General features: G+C 37.7%; 1 protein-coding gene across 2 annotated transcripts in view; it reads right to left on the bottom strand.

Moving 5' to 3' along the window:
- Positions 1 to 123: 123 nt before the first annotated feature.
- Positions 124 to 19287, bottom strand: part of LOC116945573 (protein AMN1 homolog) — a 34829-nt gene continuing 15665 nt past the window's right edge. The window contains exons 4-7 of one of the 2 annotated variants that reach the window (XR_004403349.2): positions 10765 to 10982; positions 8643 to 8699; positions 6764 to 6913; positions 124 to 5069 (exon numbers count right to left, since the gene is read on the bottom strand). Coding sequence is in view for 1 of the 2 variants with exons in the window: in XM_032959998.2 (XP_032815889.2) it covers positions 4981 to 5069; positions 6764 to 6875; positions 8643 to 8699; positions 10765 to 10982 (476 nt within the window). In the remaining variant the exon portion in view is untranslated. The remainder of the gene's footprint in view (positions 5070 to 6763; positions 6914 to 8642; positions 8700 to 10764; positions 10983 to 19287) is intronic. The other variant, XM_032959998.2, reaches the window with a different exon arrangement.

Raw genomic sequence — 19287 nt, 5'->3', positions numbered from 1 at the left:
TCAGACATCATGCCAATCGTTACGCAGTACAGGACAACTGTGACAACCTTAGTACAGTAGTATGTGAATATTTAACATTTTAAAAGATTATTTTTGTATCCAATAAACTTTGAAACAAGAGTATTATTTTTGTAGATGTTTTATTCCATTAACTACAATACACTCCATGTTACCTAACAAAACCAATAAAATTTGTAAAATCGAATAATTACAATGCCCATGCACCTGTAATATTGAATCAAGTGCCCATGAAATGTATAATCCAGAGTTCCATGTCAACATATGGGAGACATATACCCTATTTTTAACATCAGTTGATAATTAATGTGGAGTTTTGAAGCAATCGGTGTTAATTTGGAGGCGAGGCCGGCTCTAACGACCCACTGTAAAAAATTTGAGTAAATTATGATGGCACGTTGACACATCACCGGGTTATAAAACAGCGCGCAACTTCATGTACCACTCCCCCATGAAGTTTATAAACTGGAGGCATTGCTACCACGAAGTCACAGAGGCAGCACAATCACCCAAAGACTCTCCAAAAAACATCGACCCCTTACGTAATGAGTAGTTTATTACGTCTTTAAATGTCAACGACCCCATACACCTTTCAGGATTTAAATCATTATATTATATGCTAACATGACCAACGTGGAATTTCTGTTAAAAGCAGTTGGAAAAATCTTGCAGACAGGAATTGAGGAGACAGATGTGTGCATGTTTGGCAAATACTAATACGGATTACTTCGTCGCATAATAGGCGTCATCACCTCATTGGACATACTTTTCACCTTTGCATCCGTATGTCTTGAAGCTCTTATCAGTTTTGCTGTAAATGGATACGTTACCAGTAGCCAGTGATTTAACTGACTTTTGTTATGTTATATAGTGGATAACGTTATTGGACGTAAAAGTCTATGTAATTTTACCATGAAATATTAGTTGAACATTATATGCGTTTCAGTAGATGCAAAATGCGCAACATTGCCAAATGGCATTACAACCTACAACTCTGCAGTGAAACGTTGATATGATATACAAATCAATCTGACATCTCAACAATAATCGTAATGCTGCCGAACAAATAAAAAACAAGTGACGTACAATTATCTTCAATGAATATGAAAAGGAACATTTTATATTTTCTGTTAATAATAGGTATTGGTACAACTTTTGTGAAACATGCCTTGTACGAAACACTATGCACAAGTAGCATGGGAATTTACAAGTTTACCTACTCTATATTTTAATTAGAAGACTTGGCAGATATACTACCAATACATGTAAACCCTTGAGCAATCAGTGCTAAAAAGTCTCATAAAAAAAATTCCATTGATTGAAAATTCCCAGAATTATTAAAAATGCCACTATGATTAAAAATCCTCCAGTACGATTAAAACCGTGTTTATAGTTGCGTCTCTACCATGTTTCTGGTCAACAAAAAAAATGAAACGAATATTTGTTTACGTGAATGTTGCATATTTTTAGTTCAGAGATTAACTTAAACATTGATATTCAAACGGATATCTCTACAAGGTAAAAATGGGTAAAGGCGCAGCCCTGCAATTTCTTGCTCACACCAATGCTGGTGGAAGGGCCTCCACTAGAGGGAGCTTTAGAAAGCACCTCGAGAGGGCATTTTCACAACGCTTCCACACGTGCCAGACGTCTTGGAAGAGGTGGGAGTACCGACACGTCACCCCATCACGAAACCTGTCGACTGACTGTGGTGTATCTATACTACTGGGTGGACAGATGTGGGGGGTGGGATTTAAAAAAAACTTGCACAATTATTTCAACTGCTGTGCTGGGAGATCGAAATGATGATGTCCGATAGCAAATGCAGTGCTACAAATTATGAGTGGCTGGCATTCTATGGAATAAGAAATACTTGTTGGCAGCGATGCATAAGCGCATCAATAACATTGCTCTAAAGGGGAAAAACCGTGACGTTTATGGTAATTGCCATTGTCTCTGCTATTCAGAGCCCAATACTTATATAATGAAATGCTTTTTTTCCTTTAATAATTTTATTGAGGAATGCGAAGTTTTTGTATTTTTTAAGATATGTCCTCTAAAATGATGACATAATTCAATAACTCAACCTTGTCATATGAAAAAAAAAGTAAGTACTTCTCATATGCCTTTAGAAAGCTATGATGGACATGTTAGCTCTTTGCAATAACTTTGGATTTCATATTCTTTGGGTCTTTCGGTAAAGTCACGTAGATAGGTTCAAAGAAAATAAAAACAATTTTCTTTGAACCTATCTACGTGACTTTGCCGAAAGACCCAAAGAATATGAATTCCTGCAGTCACGAAAGATTTAAGTCAAGATTTAACTTTGGATTTCTATTCATATCTAACGGGTAGTGTTATTGCATGCCTATTATATTTAGGTCTTTGGGTAAAGTCACGTAGAACAAAACAATTAACAAAAAACTACGTTTCGATCGCAACACAAGCAATCGTCATCAGGATTGCTTGTGTTGCGATCGAAACGTAGTTTTTTGTTATTTTCTTTGTTCGACGTGACTTTACCGAAAGACCCAAAGAATATGAATTCCTGCAGTCACGAAAGCTTCAAGATTGTATGCCTATTGTCGTTATATTTAATCACATCCAAATATCTTGGTATTTTAAAATGATTGAGTAATACATTACGTAAAGTTCTAAAGTCTTTAATTAATATTTTTCCAATATCGTATGTTTATCCGCCAGCAGTTGGCTTTAAAGGGTGGGTGGCCACTAAGGGCCCATGCTGTTTTAGCGCCACCTGCTGCGGAACTCATCTTTCACTTATCAACTGGCAGCTCCAAGAACATGCCTGCTTGGATTAACACGACACATTGATATTTCGTTTGAAATTACTTTCTTCATATTGCTGTTCAGGTAAAAATTATTATGCATGGGTCATTATTCACTTGCTTTTCAATTTAATTATAATTTCATGTTAACAGTATTTTAGTTCGTGCTTGCAATATTACATACCAAATCAATGCATCTATGCAAACCCTAATATGTATAATATATGTACCTAATTTAAGTTAGCAGTCTTGTGTATTATCCCATACACATATTGAATGCATTTTTAGTCCTCTTACATTGATCTTTTAGTGATCTTCCACGAGGACATCGGACTAAACACACAGTGGTGCTTCTAATTGACTCGCGTGCACGCACGTGGGCACGACACATTTGTGCAAATGTAAATATCGTCATCGGCCAGTGCTGCATTGGCTCATTTTACACAATATTCTAGGTTTTGGATGCATGCTCTCCTGCCACGCAGATAAAATTCGGTTTCATCCCAAGAAACATTTAGTTTGAACACATTACAATGCCAAAACACTAAAAATACAGCACTTTTTTTAAAGCAACGTACTGTCAAGAGGCTTTTATGTCATAAATTACTTTAAACTGTCTCTGTGATAGATGCAAAATAATACTGGAGTCCATTTAAACACGAGTGCACATTATTACCGCTTTGATATTGAAAATAATTTCGCAGTCACTTAAAATATGTATTTAAGTTCTGAAGAATCAAGGTAAAACGGTTGTACCTTATTGTTGATGAGCTCCAGGCAGACAATGTTCTGGTGAGAACACCTTGCCGATGAAATGTTTAATTTTAAGGACAAAAGTAAACCTGTGTTGCCACGACAACTTGATCAAGATGGGTGCTTTTACCAGACCCCCTCACAGCTGCCACTTAGCTTACTTATCCACGTGAAGTGGCTGAATGATTTGTAATGAGTCATTTTCTTCACGTAAAAAAATACCCCAGCATTGAACACATAAAAGTCATAGCACAGAGCATAAACCTATTTGTCTCCACCGAATTTAAATTTAGGCACGATAACATGCTTAGTGTTTGTTGCGCAACATACACAAACGCGGTGGTCAAAGCTACTGGCTTAAGACAGATTACCTCAATTGTTTGGTCAGGTTACAATGTTCCATCTCAAATGGGATTACATATATATTTTTTCATATTTCATGAAAACGGGACGTTTAATAATGTATTTTATTCATTGTTTCTTAAATAAAAACATCAACACTAAACACTACAAACCTTGTTGATAAAAAAAACTTCCAGTGAAAAATGTTAATTTTGTACATAGCAAAGAACGTCAACTTTTAACACAGATCACAGATAAGCACACAGCAACATGAAACAATTTAAAATAAAATAATTTGTATGCATAAATACATCAACTATTAAACGTTAATCATTCAGCAAATCAGATAATATGTATTAGTGTTGTAAAAATGTCTCTCGATTCATTGCTTAGGTATTTGAGAGCCTGACATTGCTAAATATTTTTTTTATGTAAGTGGTGGACCCAGCTGAAGTGGGTACATCCACAAACTCCACTTTGGTGGAATGAAATGGCAAACATCACGCCAAGAATGGCACAGTTCAAAGTGGTCCATTGGCTAAAAACATTTTTTTTAAGGCTACAACATTCCTCAGCTGAGTGGCCGGTTTTAGTGTGAAGCAGACTGGGGCCTTGATACTGAGCAACTATTTATTCAAGCCACAAATTAAGGTTTTAGAACAGCAACTAGAATGTTTGTTGTTACAAAATAACCATTACAAATAATACCACACAAGTCACTCACTTTCTTAAATTTAGTCCCTTTAGATGCCCGTTGTCTATAAAAAAAAATCCATGCCAATTACTTATAGTATGAAGCTTACATATGGTTGTAACATTAATTACAGTTAAAAAAACTAATATTCTACAACACTCTTTTATAAATACGATGTCTTTGTAACAAATATCCCCAACCTTCAGTGTTACACGGTATCTTTGACACACCAGTTGTCAACGTGATGGTATATTCTTGTAAATGCCTTCCTTTCATGTTTTAATAGTGAATTAAGTAAACAAATCTACATAATGGATTTAGAATGTGTTCCCACATATAGCTTGTTTACACATACAATCCAGGTCCACACCACTGTTTCCGCAGTTATAGATCATTCCAGTACACTGTCCAGGTCACAGACTGCAAGTGATTGTGGGCTTGCATATAATCGTCCAAGATGACCCTTGAATGCTCTGCAACAAATACGCGCACGCACACACACACACACAATCGGTCCTGTTGTGCGGTGGCTTGGCACATAGCAAACGTACAGCATGTTTTGAGATTAATCTGGCATGGGTTTCTTTCACATCACAAGGGACGTATTAACTCCACTTTGGCGACGAAAAATTAGGAGGCACACATTTCACACGAATACAAAGTGAGCATGGATATTTGTCGCCACCTAAAAAACTGCTTCCAATGTAATTATTTTTCGATTTAAAGCTTTCGTAACTGCAAGGATTCATCTTCTTTGGTTCTTTCGGTAAAGTCACGTAGAATGAGAATAAAATAATAAATTGTCTGGTAGGACAGCGCTGTCCTACCAGACAGTCTCGTCCCTTCACCTGATGAAGGCCACTTGTGTTGTGGCCGAAACGTCGTGAGAATATTATTGTGTTATTTTATTTTATCAATTTATTATTTTATTCTCATTCTACGTGACTTTACCGAAAAAAAACAAAGAAAATGTAATTATTGTAAAAATGTCTGTACAGCTGCATCTAATCAGCATTGGCAAAAACCGAACCAATCAATGGAATACTAAATAACATGCATCACACAGTTGTGTCGTTCTACATACTGCAGTGGTATATTTATTATGATAGGCTGCGGAATATGTACATTTACTGCATCAGCACTGGCCTTGAGCGATAAATGAAGTGCCGGCTGTCTTGAAAGTGCCTACCAGTCTGATTATAATAGCAGGGATTTACTATTTAACTACCTCTACAAGCCACACCTGGAGAGAATAATTTCCAATTCTCCAAACAGATCACGAAGCCACAACACTCTAGAGGTTCGGAGCACAGAGGGGAGAAGCGACATTTGAACATCAATTCATGACATATGCTGTGTGGGTCTGCGTATTACTGTATTCATTGCACAAAGCATATTTATCTGAGTATAGCTGAAAGGCTTGGTGAATCAATTAAATGCCAGTGTGCTTTTAAAAAGGCTACAATACACACCACCATGATTAGTATAGCTGTACAGGTATGTGATCCACGTTGTAGTGATGCATTTAATTGAATTTGGGGATTATGCAGAGCCGAGTATTCCATTATAATCAAACTATGTGGTAGAAGTATGCAAACCTTGAAGCAGAATAGACAACTATTCGCTGAAATTAATTAACGTAGAAATGTTACAATTCACCATGAAGAATGATACAGAAAATATCTGTCATTATTACAAGGCCAGAGGGTTTTACTCGAAAAACTTCTGAACGAGAATAGGTCCATAAATCAGGACCCGAAATGGTTTAAATTCAGCACTCGTATGACAACACAGTAGAGTATGAATAAGTCAAAAGGGTTTAACCTGGATTCAAACAAATTGATTTGATTGACTGATAACCTTAGCCATTGTTGCATTTCCCCCTACAACCTGCATGGATGCCACCTTAACAGCATCGATCTACAGCCCTTAACAATCCACTGCTGGATGAAGGCCTCCCCAAGCCATGTCTGTCATGTGGGTTAATTGACCATACCTTACCATGCTGGTCAATGAGAGTTGGTAAAGGGGTGTCCAGAACAGGTTCAAGTGTCACTCACCACTGATGTTAGCGATGTCTGGGAATTGAACTCAGGTGGCCGAGTTCAGTGCTATGCGCTTACCAGTGTGCCACCACTCTAACCACCCCCGTTAAATGCATTCTGACCTGTCATGAGAGGACATTCGTGGAAGTGCAGGTATTTAATTTGTGGGCAGGACTTGAGTACAGCCTCCACTGCCTTGTCTGTCAGACTAGGGCAGTGGTCCATGTGCACCTCCTAGAGGCAGAGGCACATGCAGCGATGCATAGCGCACTCTGCTCCACACCGAACACAAACAAATCCCCAGCAGCTAAAAAAATATTTAACAAAAAACATGTCCACTCCTCGGGAGTAAAAAAGAGGCTTTGTAAAAAAACAAGAAGAAAAAACCCGACAACACATTTTAAATAAAAAATATTGGGATGCTCATTTCTACTCAGAACATGACTGACATTTTGTAAAAGTAGATTTTAATTTAGCAGATTCTGCTCATTGATCTGAAGGCAACCATAATCTATAAGACATCAGCATCGTATTTTATTTAAAAAAAAATATTCCAAAAACAAGACAATAAAAAGTCAAAACATTGTTTGCATGCATAAGAAAACACTGCACATTAAAGTGTAAGAAATGTGTCTATATTAATGCATCTGATGATTACAGCTTGATTATAAAAACAAATACTCTATTGTATGTTCATGTACCACACACATTGTTATAATGATCACAACTGTGACTACTATTATCACATCACAGCTACTATTCCCAGGTGGAATAACCTAATTATACAATGACTAAAAGCCATTGTTAATGCAGGGCTGGGTGGAAAATAAAACATGCTATTTAGGATTAAAAAAAAGCTAATTTCAATTGCAGAATGAATCACACAATGATCAAATTTGGTTGATGGAAAAAAAAGACATTATGTACTAAATTGAAGTGTGATGATACAGCATCAGGTGATGTGAAACTAAACTGAGCTATTTATTAAAGTGCATCACACAGTGGTACACGGGATTAGAAATAACATCTTAATTGAATTCCACTTTTGAAAATGAAACCCATGTTTGCTATACATTTCGGGATATGTAGCAGTCTTTTTAACAAATAGGTGTACTTGCAGAAATGTGCCTCTGCAGTTTCGGTTGCTGCTGTTGCAGCAGAATTTGGGAACATGCTGCCCACTGGCTCAAACCATAGCACCCTGTGCATATTGAGTGCACTATGGACAATCCGTCACATTCTAGCTGTGTCAGTCTAATGGACGAATGGCCATTAAGAGTTGGAAGCCCACTGCGAGACCATATTTATTTAAATTCAACAGATACTTTTGCTGCCGAGACACCCAGATGATGTATGTGCGGTAAAAAGAAGAGTATGCAATGCAGACAGCAAGTTACACATTCCTACAAGACAGAGTAGTGAGCGAGCTTAAGAAAACATTCACTAAAGAATTTAGCTCCAACGAATGTGCCTGCGCTAGTTTTAATCCAAATAATAAATACATAATCCAGCCGTACTCAATCCACCAAAGGGTCATGGCGATTTTACCATACTTGACCACGCTGGTTAGTGTGGCTTCATAAAAGGAGGGAAGGGCAGCATTAATTCTGATATCGTTTGCCAATTATGTACGTATGTTGAACTTCTTTCACACCACGTGTAGCCCAACGGTGCTAATCATGTTAGCCATTTTCGAGAATAGAACTCGAGTCGCCAGGTTTATACCGTTGCCCACTAACCACTGTGCTACCACTCCACTCCTTGCACGAAAAAGGCTAATATTATTTAACAGCAAATCGTGGCTTGGCTCCATGTAACTGCAACGTTCCTGGGCATTAGGTTGGCAGTGTATAATGTGGGAAAGTTTGAGCATGTGCACATTGCAAAAAGCAGAAGACCAATTGTTCCACAGTTTTCTAAGCCTTGGTATATTTTTGCTTATAATCTTCAGCAAAGATTCATGACCAATTTCATGGCACGTATTATGCATAAGTAGCTCACCTCCAAGGATTTGGAACATGCCCCATTCACCAGCGCAATCACACCTTCATCTGTCACCTGTCCCGAAACATGAACATCATGTATTCACTTAGCAGCAATAAACAGCACACAAGCTGTGAAAAATCTAATCACACACGTTCATCCCCACAAGGTCGCAAAACACATTTTTTGATGACATGCACCAAAAATATGTAAAATTTATTCAAATGTTGTTGAACACGACAATGATGTTTTAAAATAAATTAATTTATATGAAATCCACTGCCCTGAGCTCCTAAATATTAAAATGTATTTTCATTGACTACAAAATTATGTATTCACATTTCAAAGACTATAGCAACCATGTCGATTAAGGATATTAAATTGACAGATCAAATGCAAAATTACACAAATACAATAATATTTAATGTATATATCCCACATATATGTACTATTAATAACGAGCTATCATATCTTTGTGGGTCAACTAACAAGGCGAATGACGTCACAAAATTAGCAACAGCATGTTCCAGAACACGTCTCAAAGGGGATAAATTATAACTTTGGGAGAGTGGAGGGACGTGGCATGTGCTAAGCCGCCCTGTTTGATAAGTGCTACAATTTAGATGTGAAAGGTGTTGTCACCCTGATGTGTTTTGGCCAGTTTTCAGTTTTCAGTTTTCCTGTCTAACTGATGGATGAGTCAATGTTCAGCCAAAGTCATGGCCAGGGTCAACAATTCTGAAAAAAGTCTAACATTAGCCAAAACCAAAGGCCACTCAGAAGTTCAATTATGTGGGAATTCAATAAACGTTGGTAAAGTAAGATATCAAATGCAGAGCCCAAGGACAATTTGAGTGTTGAAATTAAGTTAAAGAAAAACATGAACATATTATTTTAGAGGTTTCAGAGGGTCTGCCTTTGTGCCATTTGCTATACTGTTAAGCAAATATTCACGTACAAGAGCTCATGGGTGAAGTCTGCAGATATATGAACAATTTAAACTGGTTAAATTAGCCGCTTCATCCCTACACAGAGATGGGAAATCTATCCAAGGGTGCAAAAAATGAGATGGAAATGAATGGACAACCAACTGGCATTTATAACTCTACTGCCAACAAAGTGTCAGTGTCATTTTGGAACACCATAAATCATCTTCCGGTGTAGGTACTTGTGTGTCCTGGCAATCAGCCTTAAAAATATGCATAGACCACATATGCAATGCCAAAAACATTAGTTTTTTTAATAGTCAACCACTGCAGAAGTACCCCATTCAATTCCCGATGAAGGCAAGGATAACTGTCAGAATGATTAATATCACATTTTTCTGGCCTACACTAGGTATAGTATTGGATTAGATGTGGTAAAGTGTGAATAGTATGAGCCAAATATGTAGAAAATAGAAAATGCATTAATGAAGTAGCAGTCTTCCTGCTGTGCTTGTTTCACACCTGATGACGGTTGCTTGTGTTGCAATCGAAACGTCGCGATCTATTATTTTTTCGACCTACGTGACTTTACCGAAAGAACCAAAGAGTATGGATTCCTGCAGTCACGAAAGCTTCAAATCAAGATTGAAGTAAAACTGGTTGCTCTGTTCAAAAACTGGATTTAGGTTTAAATAAAATAATTCAACAAACAGTACAACTTAAAATAATTTAGCTTATTTATAAAGTGCATGTACAAAACTTTGCCTGTAAATGACGTTAGTGCATTCCGTATACAGACAACAAAGAAATGGATTATCTAGCATATGTAAAGGCAGATCTATACCTTGTGTGTCAATTTACTTGCGTCTTATCAAAGCTGGGACGGAGCAGATAAGCACGCTGCTTAAACAGGTTTAGTGGAAAAAAACGCGTCCTTGGTATAAAGGCAAACATTTATTTGCTTTACAGTTACCTTGTTTGTGCAAATCAGATAGTAAACACAATACATCTTATTACGCATGCATTGCATCATGTCATAGATCTGCACATTCTTATTATCTGAACCGACGGAAATACTGCCACAAACCCTATATATTTATGGAACAAACTTTTGTTCAGATTTCGAACACATATATATAAAAAAAAGACATCGCATTGTTTTAGCACGCTCAGAAAGCGTCAACATGCCCGTGCATGTGACGCAAACGTCATACCTGCGTTTTAGCAAAGTTAATGAACTGCAAGGATGAGGAGGCACGTCCCAAGGCGTGAAGAGAGGCATCGCCCAGACGATGGCATCCTCTCAAGTTTAGGATCCATAGCTGTGGGCAGGATGCAGCCAGCTTTATTATTGCCCGGTCGGTGAGCTCTGTGCACTGCGACAATTCCACGTCCCGCAGCAATGGGCAGCACGCTGCTAATATCTCCACTCCTGCACGTGCACGCACAAGTACATACACAATTGCTGAGAAAAGCAGGCGCAATCCCATGCACGCAACTTTATTCATTGTCATTTACCATTTGGAGCAACAAACTCAAATCTAGGGTTTTCAGTTTCAGTAACACATGCAAGTGGTTAAATGGTAATTAGAAAGGTGTACTATAATAATTTGGAATGTAATAAAGCACCAATTTGTTAATTAAAATTGAATTATATGATCATAATAAACACATACAATTGTGCGCATTAGAATGTAACATTTGCATTGTATGCACATTGAATACCAATAATATGTTACTGTTAAATTTAGGCTACTGAAACAAATAATACCGTACAAACAATAAACTTAATTAATGAAATGGTAAAAATGTGGCAAAAATATATATTTTAAACATGCACATCTATTGTGGTGGATGTAGCACTTCCTAAGGCTGTAAGGATTATGAAAATCATTACATACAACATATTCGAATTGAAAATCATGCATTCTTGCACATGATTCGATATGTCTCCTAAATTAAAGAAAACATTTTAAATGTACCATCAACGCATGATTACATGCCTAATAATAAGAATTAGCATCATAATATTAATACTTTCTATATGGGCCACTATCTTCGCTCTATAATATCAACGCTGAGCTGTTTGCTGCGCAAACATATCATTTATCCGTTTAACAGAATAAACTGATGGAGGAACTGTCACCATGTCCAATTACAGCACCTGAATCGTGAGAACACAAGCCACTCCTGGGATTGAAACATTCCAAATGGTCCAAAGTCGACCACCAGATCAGTACAGACCCAACCATGAATAATATGTAAATGCAATTTGAACAGCAATGTAACCATTCGTACATTAAAACTATATATATATGAAGCTTAATTTGAGGTAAAGTCAAAGCAGCACACATTTATATGCACAAGCACCTGTTGGAAGGCATTCCTCTAATGTTATACCACATTCAGTGGTGACAACATGAAAAAAGAAATAATGCAGGGCTTTACTGAAATTGGCCATGCTGTTGGAGAGGTTTGCGGATGGGTCAAGCACTCAACATGAAACTGTTATTTTGGGACCACTTGAGGCATAACAAACAGCATTTCCAAACAGAATTACTTGTTTGAAGTACATTTTAAATATTGTAAATGGAGGCCCTTCAAGCGCCTCCAATCAATTTCAACACTGGCTTCCCACCACTATTTCCTTCAAATTGCATTACATTAACCTTAGCTGCAGCCTGAATCTTTGCTTTTTCCTCTTTAGCCTGGTGGGTTAATCAGCTTTTTCTCAGACCCGTGTATGTAGTGTGTGTTGATGTACATTTATTTGTAGAATAGTTAAAATTGCTGTTTATTCGGACGGCCGATATTTCTATTCACAAATGCTTTATCAAGGAAATGCACATTCGTGTGTGGACTCCACAAATAGTTTTTTTGGGATCATATTTGAATGTTACCTTTTACAAAAAATACGAAAATAAATATTTACAGCCTGTCTGTTATTCATCCACTGCTGGATGAGGGGCCCCAAAGCCTTGTAGGCCATTCGGCCATGATAGATGTGACGAACTACACTTAACCACGCTGGTCAGTGTGAGCAGTGAATGTGGGGTGAATGCAGAAAAATAGATTTTCTGCACTGCCCCCTATTGCCCAAAATGCCTACTGCAGCTGTCTTAGGTGTATAATGATCACCTATCCGGACATTATCCAGGCTCAACATCTGCTCCTTGTCTGAGACCGGACAAGATCGTTTTGGTAAAAAAAAATCTAAGTTGCTTTATCCGTGTGCAGATATCAAAATATACAAAAGATAATACAATCCATTTGTACGAGCAATGAAATCAGTTTTTTTACAGGTTCACTCAAAAACATCAAATGACAATTACAAAAAGGAAGCTGGGAAGACCAGTTTAAAGTGAAAAGTTAAGTCAGTATTTATCTATCTAATATACATAAAGTTCTACCAAATGTAGCAAATCAGAAATTATGCTTTAGATCCATTAATTGGAAGAGGAAACTCATTAATATGTTTTATGAGAAATATGCAATACAAAAACATTCTTTGAAAATTTCAATTAAACATAACTGTTTAGTTTTCTTAATGTGTGGCTATTACGATAACGCTCCACGTTGTATTTGACTAAAAAGAAAATAATTGGCTTTTCAAGAATGTCCTTTAATTTACATGTCTCATTCACATGTATTCCTGCATTTAACTACAATACAACTATAGCGCTTCTATAGCAGTGCTTGCTTTTAGCAAAACCTTTTACTAAAAATAAGACTTAAAATATACCAAGGCAATCGAAGTTCGGTAAAAATATAAATGTACAAATATCGAAATAATATTAAAAGAAAAAAACATGCATGGTTATAGATTTATTGAATAATATTACTTGTACACGTGTACTTTTCTGTAATTTCATTAGTATTACATATTAACTATAGGAGCCAAACAGCTATGCCTTATTAAAAACTAAAAATGTATATGACGAAGAAATATTATATATGAAATGCCTCGTACGGTTTTCTATATAAAACACAGATTTATTAGATCTTATTCTAATAAAAAAAAGCCTCAAAACCTGCTTCATGCAATATAAATGTTTCAGGAAACATCTGCATAAAATATTCCTTTCCTTCAAGCTACAATTAATTTATTTTTAAACATTCATGAACATTAAGAAATAAATGTCCTGCGCGGCGAGCTGCAAGAACACGATGGGTTCATGCATAATGGAAAACCCTGTGATTTAGCTACCAACAAACGCTGCCCGCAATTTCTGCCGATGCATTGCTATGGGGGTCAATTGTCGCGCTAGAGTGGGATAAATAAAAACCTCGCCGTTTAGAAGGTGACAATTAGCCTGCATCCAGCGCACAACCTCTGTGAGCCCTTTGTGTCTAGAGCCGCCCGTTTCTGCGTGTTTTACGCGCACCGACAGGCCGCGACATATGGATTACAGCGCCGAGATGGCTTCCGAACGACATTCATCTTCCTTGCCATCTGCTCCCAACGACACCTCTAATTATTCCAGCGCAATCATCCTGCCACAGAGCCTCATGCAAATTACTGCTGGCGCGGTCCACAGCGACTGTGCCAACGCATGCAAATTACCGTGAATTAAAACATTACACAGCCATCAATTAACATGGCTCTTCCCCCGGTTTTGCGAAGCCCCGAAAAGGATTTGTTTTTTAAGTGCAAAAATGTACGATCTTTTCTTCCCCGCTTTCCAGTTTGTGTTTGTTTGCATGCACTCTACGTGATGTGCTACGGGCTTCCTGTGCTATATTCTCTAATATAAAGTGTCCGAAAAGCATCTGCACAGAGAATGAATGACGGCTCCGCAAGATAATATCTCTAGCGGCATTAAATTTTTATGCCAGCAAGGACAAAAAGGCCTTCAAATCGGTCACCCACAATGTCTTGTAGACGCCGTTCGCCATCGATTAAGGAGAGATTGATGAGTCTAAAGAAAACCGTTTCCAGAGAAAGGAATAAAGATGGATTCTGGAGAAGAAAGACTCTCCACCGCCAGTAAATTACGTGTCTAACAATGTTTGATGACGCACATTTCCTGGTGCCCTGGCCACAAATGAAAGCCCATCCTCAGCACACTTCTATATGAGGCACAAGGAAGGGCAACAACACACAGGCAACAAGGGCTTGCGGAGAGAAAGCAGATAAGAGGCAGATCGATACTCTAATTCTGCAGTGCACCCTCTGAGTTCCCTCTCAGTTCAGTCATGATTCAGGTCCAGCTTTTCAATAACTTGTGGCCCACAATGACACCTGCATTTTGCACAAAAAAAATTCAAGCAGATATCATTGGTTGCATATGCCTACTTGTACAATTTAATCGAATATAGTAATGATTTTGTTTTAGATGCATACAAGCAAATAGCGTTTCAGTATTGTTTTTCAATCCTTATAAAAAGGAACTTGTTGCCTTAATGGGGTTTTTTTTTATTTTTAAATAAAGGATATGAGTGACTGAATGAACTGCTTTTCAGTATTCATATGAAAAAATAACAATATATATTTTTTTAAATGCAATGCCTTCCAAGTAAATATAAATGTGAATGCAAGCTGTCCCAAAGCAAGTCATCAAGACCGATCACAATTATGTTGAGATTCAATTCCACAGTGATTCGATACATTTTCATGATAAAACATCAAAGTATATACTGTGTAAATAGAACATTTTAAATATTGTTTGTATTTGTTTTATGTTTCTTACTCATTTTTAGAGTTTTGTTCGCTCCATTAGCCTAAAGGTAACATTTGCCTATCATTTGCATAAATTACATATTTTTTCTTGCACGCATGGTTTGATTAATGTTTCTTAGGCATAAGGAACAATTTTAATTGAGGAAGCAATACATCGCGATTTGATTACTTTTCACGTTTACCAATTCCCACGTGCCTGATGATTGGTATACAAGTCCAGCATATGAGGAGCACTGAATCAATTAAGTAGTGTGTATGTGCTCACGTGTCCCATGTAACGCAGATAATCATTTTAACTTAAATCAATGCACTGTCATGTGGAACCTGTTTGCCAATCATCAGGCATGTGCAGCATGACATGTAACAACTTAATTTATTTTTGAATGGAAACAAAATTTGGTAAACATGATGAGGAATACCGTGGCAGGGCGGTGATGACTAGAATTTGGAAATCCGGATTTTAATGTATGGTAAACACTGCCAGTAGGGTGCGATGTTTCTCCATCACGTGACTGCAGGGGTCACTGTAAAGAGGCCCCATTAGTCCTGTCACAGCTGACATTAATTATATCATTGCCCCGAGCTAACACATTGCTGTATGTGTTCATTTATCCCACGTTCAAATTTAACTTTAAATTTTATTTGAAGACACAACTTAATGCGCCGCTTAAAGCAGTGCATTATTTGCTTATACCTAAAAGCTGTTTAAAACGTGTAGTGTGTTAATATTTAAGGGTACGTGATCTTTATATGTTTACTGTATTTAAAATTTCAGTTATTTGTGATTGACATTTTTCAGTGTTTTTACTTACGAAATCTCTCTAAGCTTACGTAACTATGATAAAACGGCACGCAATAACATCTCTTCGGTACAACAAATCACCATGTACAGTGTTTTATTTATCCATGAAAGCCTTATTTATTTTCAAGACTTTTCAGGAAAGGCCTTGCATTGGGATTTTTCAACATCTCCGATTGTGAATGTTTTTCATATGGGAAAAAATCGGAGTACTTCGACAAAACCTATGCACTTGTGGTGATAACGCTCTCAGATTATCAAAGGTCCACGCCTCCTAGCTGCCACAGAACCAATATGGTTTGGGAGTTGCAATGATCAATGTGAACCACCAATATTTGCCTTCAAAAGAATATATTAGAGGCATGTGCCACAAGACCACAATAACGAAAAAGTCGAATGTAAAAAATCTATTATGATTGTACAACACACCTACCTACAGTAGACTACAAGTACACATTTTATAAAAGGCAAAATTACAGCGTCATGAAAATGTAATAAGTATTGGATGTTTGATGGTCTAGAGGTCAAAGGTGTTTATGGTCAAGTTCATGGTACACCAATTCGTTCATACTAAACGGATCATTACGACATCACCAGCCAATAATCTGAAGGGCCATACATAGAAAATATTTAAAATATTTCATATAGCATACAAGAGTACACTGCATTACGCACATGGTCTTTAGCAAGTTTAACGGAAAGGAAAATGTCACCGATGTCACTAATTGCACATGGTTATGTACACTCCTAAATTGCCGATCGTTTACTCTTCCTGCTTGTAAGAAAGTATAAAGAACCTTCTTGTCTATTTATAATTGTAGCAAGTATTGTTACATTTGGTGCAATTAATGGTAGCTATTGTGCAAACAAATGCTAATCCACGCCCAAACATGAGCCTGTCCAAATGGGTTTATATTGATGGTGGTTAGTTTTACTGTTTAAAGGTAAAAATATTACGCTAAAAAATATTCCAGAATTTTATTTATTGTATTTAATATAAACATCCACACTGTTTTTTTTTTATAAAAGAACAAAACATATCACAGAAAAGTATGTTTATTATTTTCTACATTTAATTGTGCACAAACGGTAGCGTAAAACGACTGTGCACTGATAGTCGCGACTCAGTTATTACTAAATAATATTTTGTTGTCGCCATGAGCATACAACTTGTTAACAAAGAGATCCTGATATTTAAGGATTTATGTAATTTATTTGCAGTTTGCTTTATTTTGCTACCAAATACAGTTAACAATAGCATGGGTATATGCAAAGCGGTACGGACAACTAAAGTAGAGCATCAACAACAACAGAATAACGGTGGTTTAAATGGGGACCTCAGCAGGCTTGCACGTGAGCAACCCTGTCTTTCTACTCACCCTGCCACTCACGTTCAGCAGTGTGCATCTGGGATGTGAAAATGCATGCCCCCCTCCCCCCTACATGAATTGATGAATTGTCACTATTCAGGGTCACGATTCAGTTCATAAATCGATTCTGTTTTTTTACTTGCGGTGCATGTAAAATGTACGGTATATATTATGAATCTGTTAAATTTAGTTTTTAAAACGTGCAGTAGAAATAATAAATAATCGGGTGATTCGACGTGTCTTGTACATAATAATACATTTTAATCCTGAAACGTACATTTCTAGCGCACATTAAATCCAGACATTAATATTTAATTGTAAAAAATACACGTAAGTTGTGAAGTTCACGTACAGCCCTTGAGTCAATCCACTGCTGGATAAGGGTCTTCCCATACCATGCGGGTCATAAGGATTGACCGTGGTAATTGGTGAATACTGGGAGCAGATGAAGAGCAATACAGTACAAAACAATGGACTTTGCTCCACAGCCTTTCACACCCGAATGCATGGTGGTCACCGACCCAAGCACTCCAATCTGCTAAGCTTCCCGCGATCTGATGAGATCAACGTTATAGGCATGTGTGAAGTAAAAGTATTACAATACGATTGAACTATTAAAAAAGTTTAAATGAGCACCCATTTAAAGTTGGTGCAAAGTTTCTAATGTTCTAAACTCGACTCATGAAACCTCTTAAGGTTCCCACTATTTATAGTACATTACAGAATTGCTTAGTTGTTCGAATGTGCACAGAAGAAAAGTTAAATGCCAGCTGATGACAGCACACAGCAAGTGCTCCGAACTCCCCCCACTGACCGCTGTGACAGTTGACCGCATGCTGTGCACTGTCCATTAACACTCTGCCTCCTGCGGCCCCCCCCACCCCCCCAACATCCCAATACCTTCCTCAACTGCATCATCAAAAGAATCCCTGCCGGACATGCTCAAATTTGCATTTGGAGCCGGCTATGCTTCCCCCGCACCCGTGCGCTCCGTGGAGCGGTAATTAGCTGCTTTTTTTTTGTTCCTTCATTAGCACAGGTGGCAAATGAGGGGAAAGTCACTTCGAGGCACATTTAATGTGAAGAATGCAAGCGCGGCGCTTAACCAGTACGTGTTGTGCACTGGTAATGTCTGCTACTTAATGCAGCTCTGTGCTGGCATGGCAATACATTTTTTTTGGTCACTGTAAATTGTAAGCAAGTATACATGATGCACATGCCTACAGCGTGCGAGAATAAATGCGGTCCAATGCACGTTGCATAGCATTATTTTTTTTAAAAAAATGTATATTCTTATTTAGAGTTGTGTTTAATGAATAATAATTAGCATTAAGTAGAATATCAAAAATAAGCTTTCTTTTTAATCTTGCACAATTCAATATAATGGTATGATTATTTGAAACATTTCTCAGCTGTTTATATATTCTGAGCCACTGTTTGAACAACCATGACCTTATCACTGGGGCTGCGGTGATCTTATCAGAAAAAAACAGCCATTGCAAGGCTGCCATTCATCCAGGCGCAATTCTCACTTGCCGCCTTTGCTTAACGAAGCTCTAATTACGTGCCTTTGTCGGGTGCTGACAGGCCGTGGCCCAACGATAAAGGGCAGCCTTTGTAGAACAACCCCGCAGGGAGAAGAGGGGGGCCACGATGGAATATGTCGGTCATGATTTTGGTAACCCTACGGTCTCGCCTCACCCACTTATGCCTTCCCGGCACCGAAAGGGGTCTCTCATTACCTCGTCTAATTCTGCATCCCTCACATCGGTCCCCACCATGAATGGCGGGGGCGATAAGCAAAAACGCAATGTGTCCCCGTAAATGAGGGCAATGGCAAATGGAGCAGAGAAAAAAAGAAATAATCATTATAGCAGTAATTGAAAAC

The sequence above is a fragment of the Petromyzon marinus genome, chromosome 24 (genome assembly GCF_048934315.1).
Source record: "Petromyzon marinus isolate PM22_M1 ecotype Great Lakes invasive population chromosome 24, UKy_Petmar_22M1.pri1.0, whole genome shotgun sequence".
Taxonomy (NCBI): Eukaryota; Metazoa; Chordata; class Hyperoartia; order Petromyzontiformes; family Petromyzontidae; genus Petromyzon; species Petromyzon marinus.
This window is presented reverse-complemented; position numbering and strand designations above follow the sequence as displayed.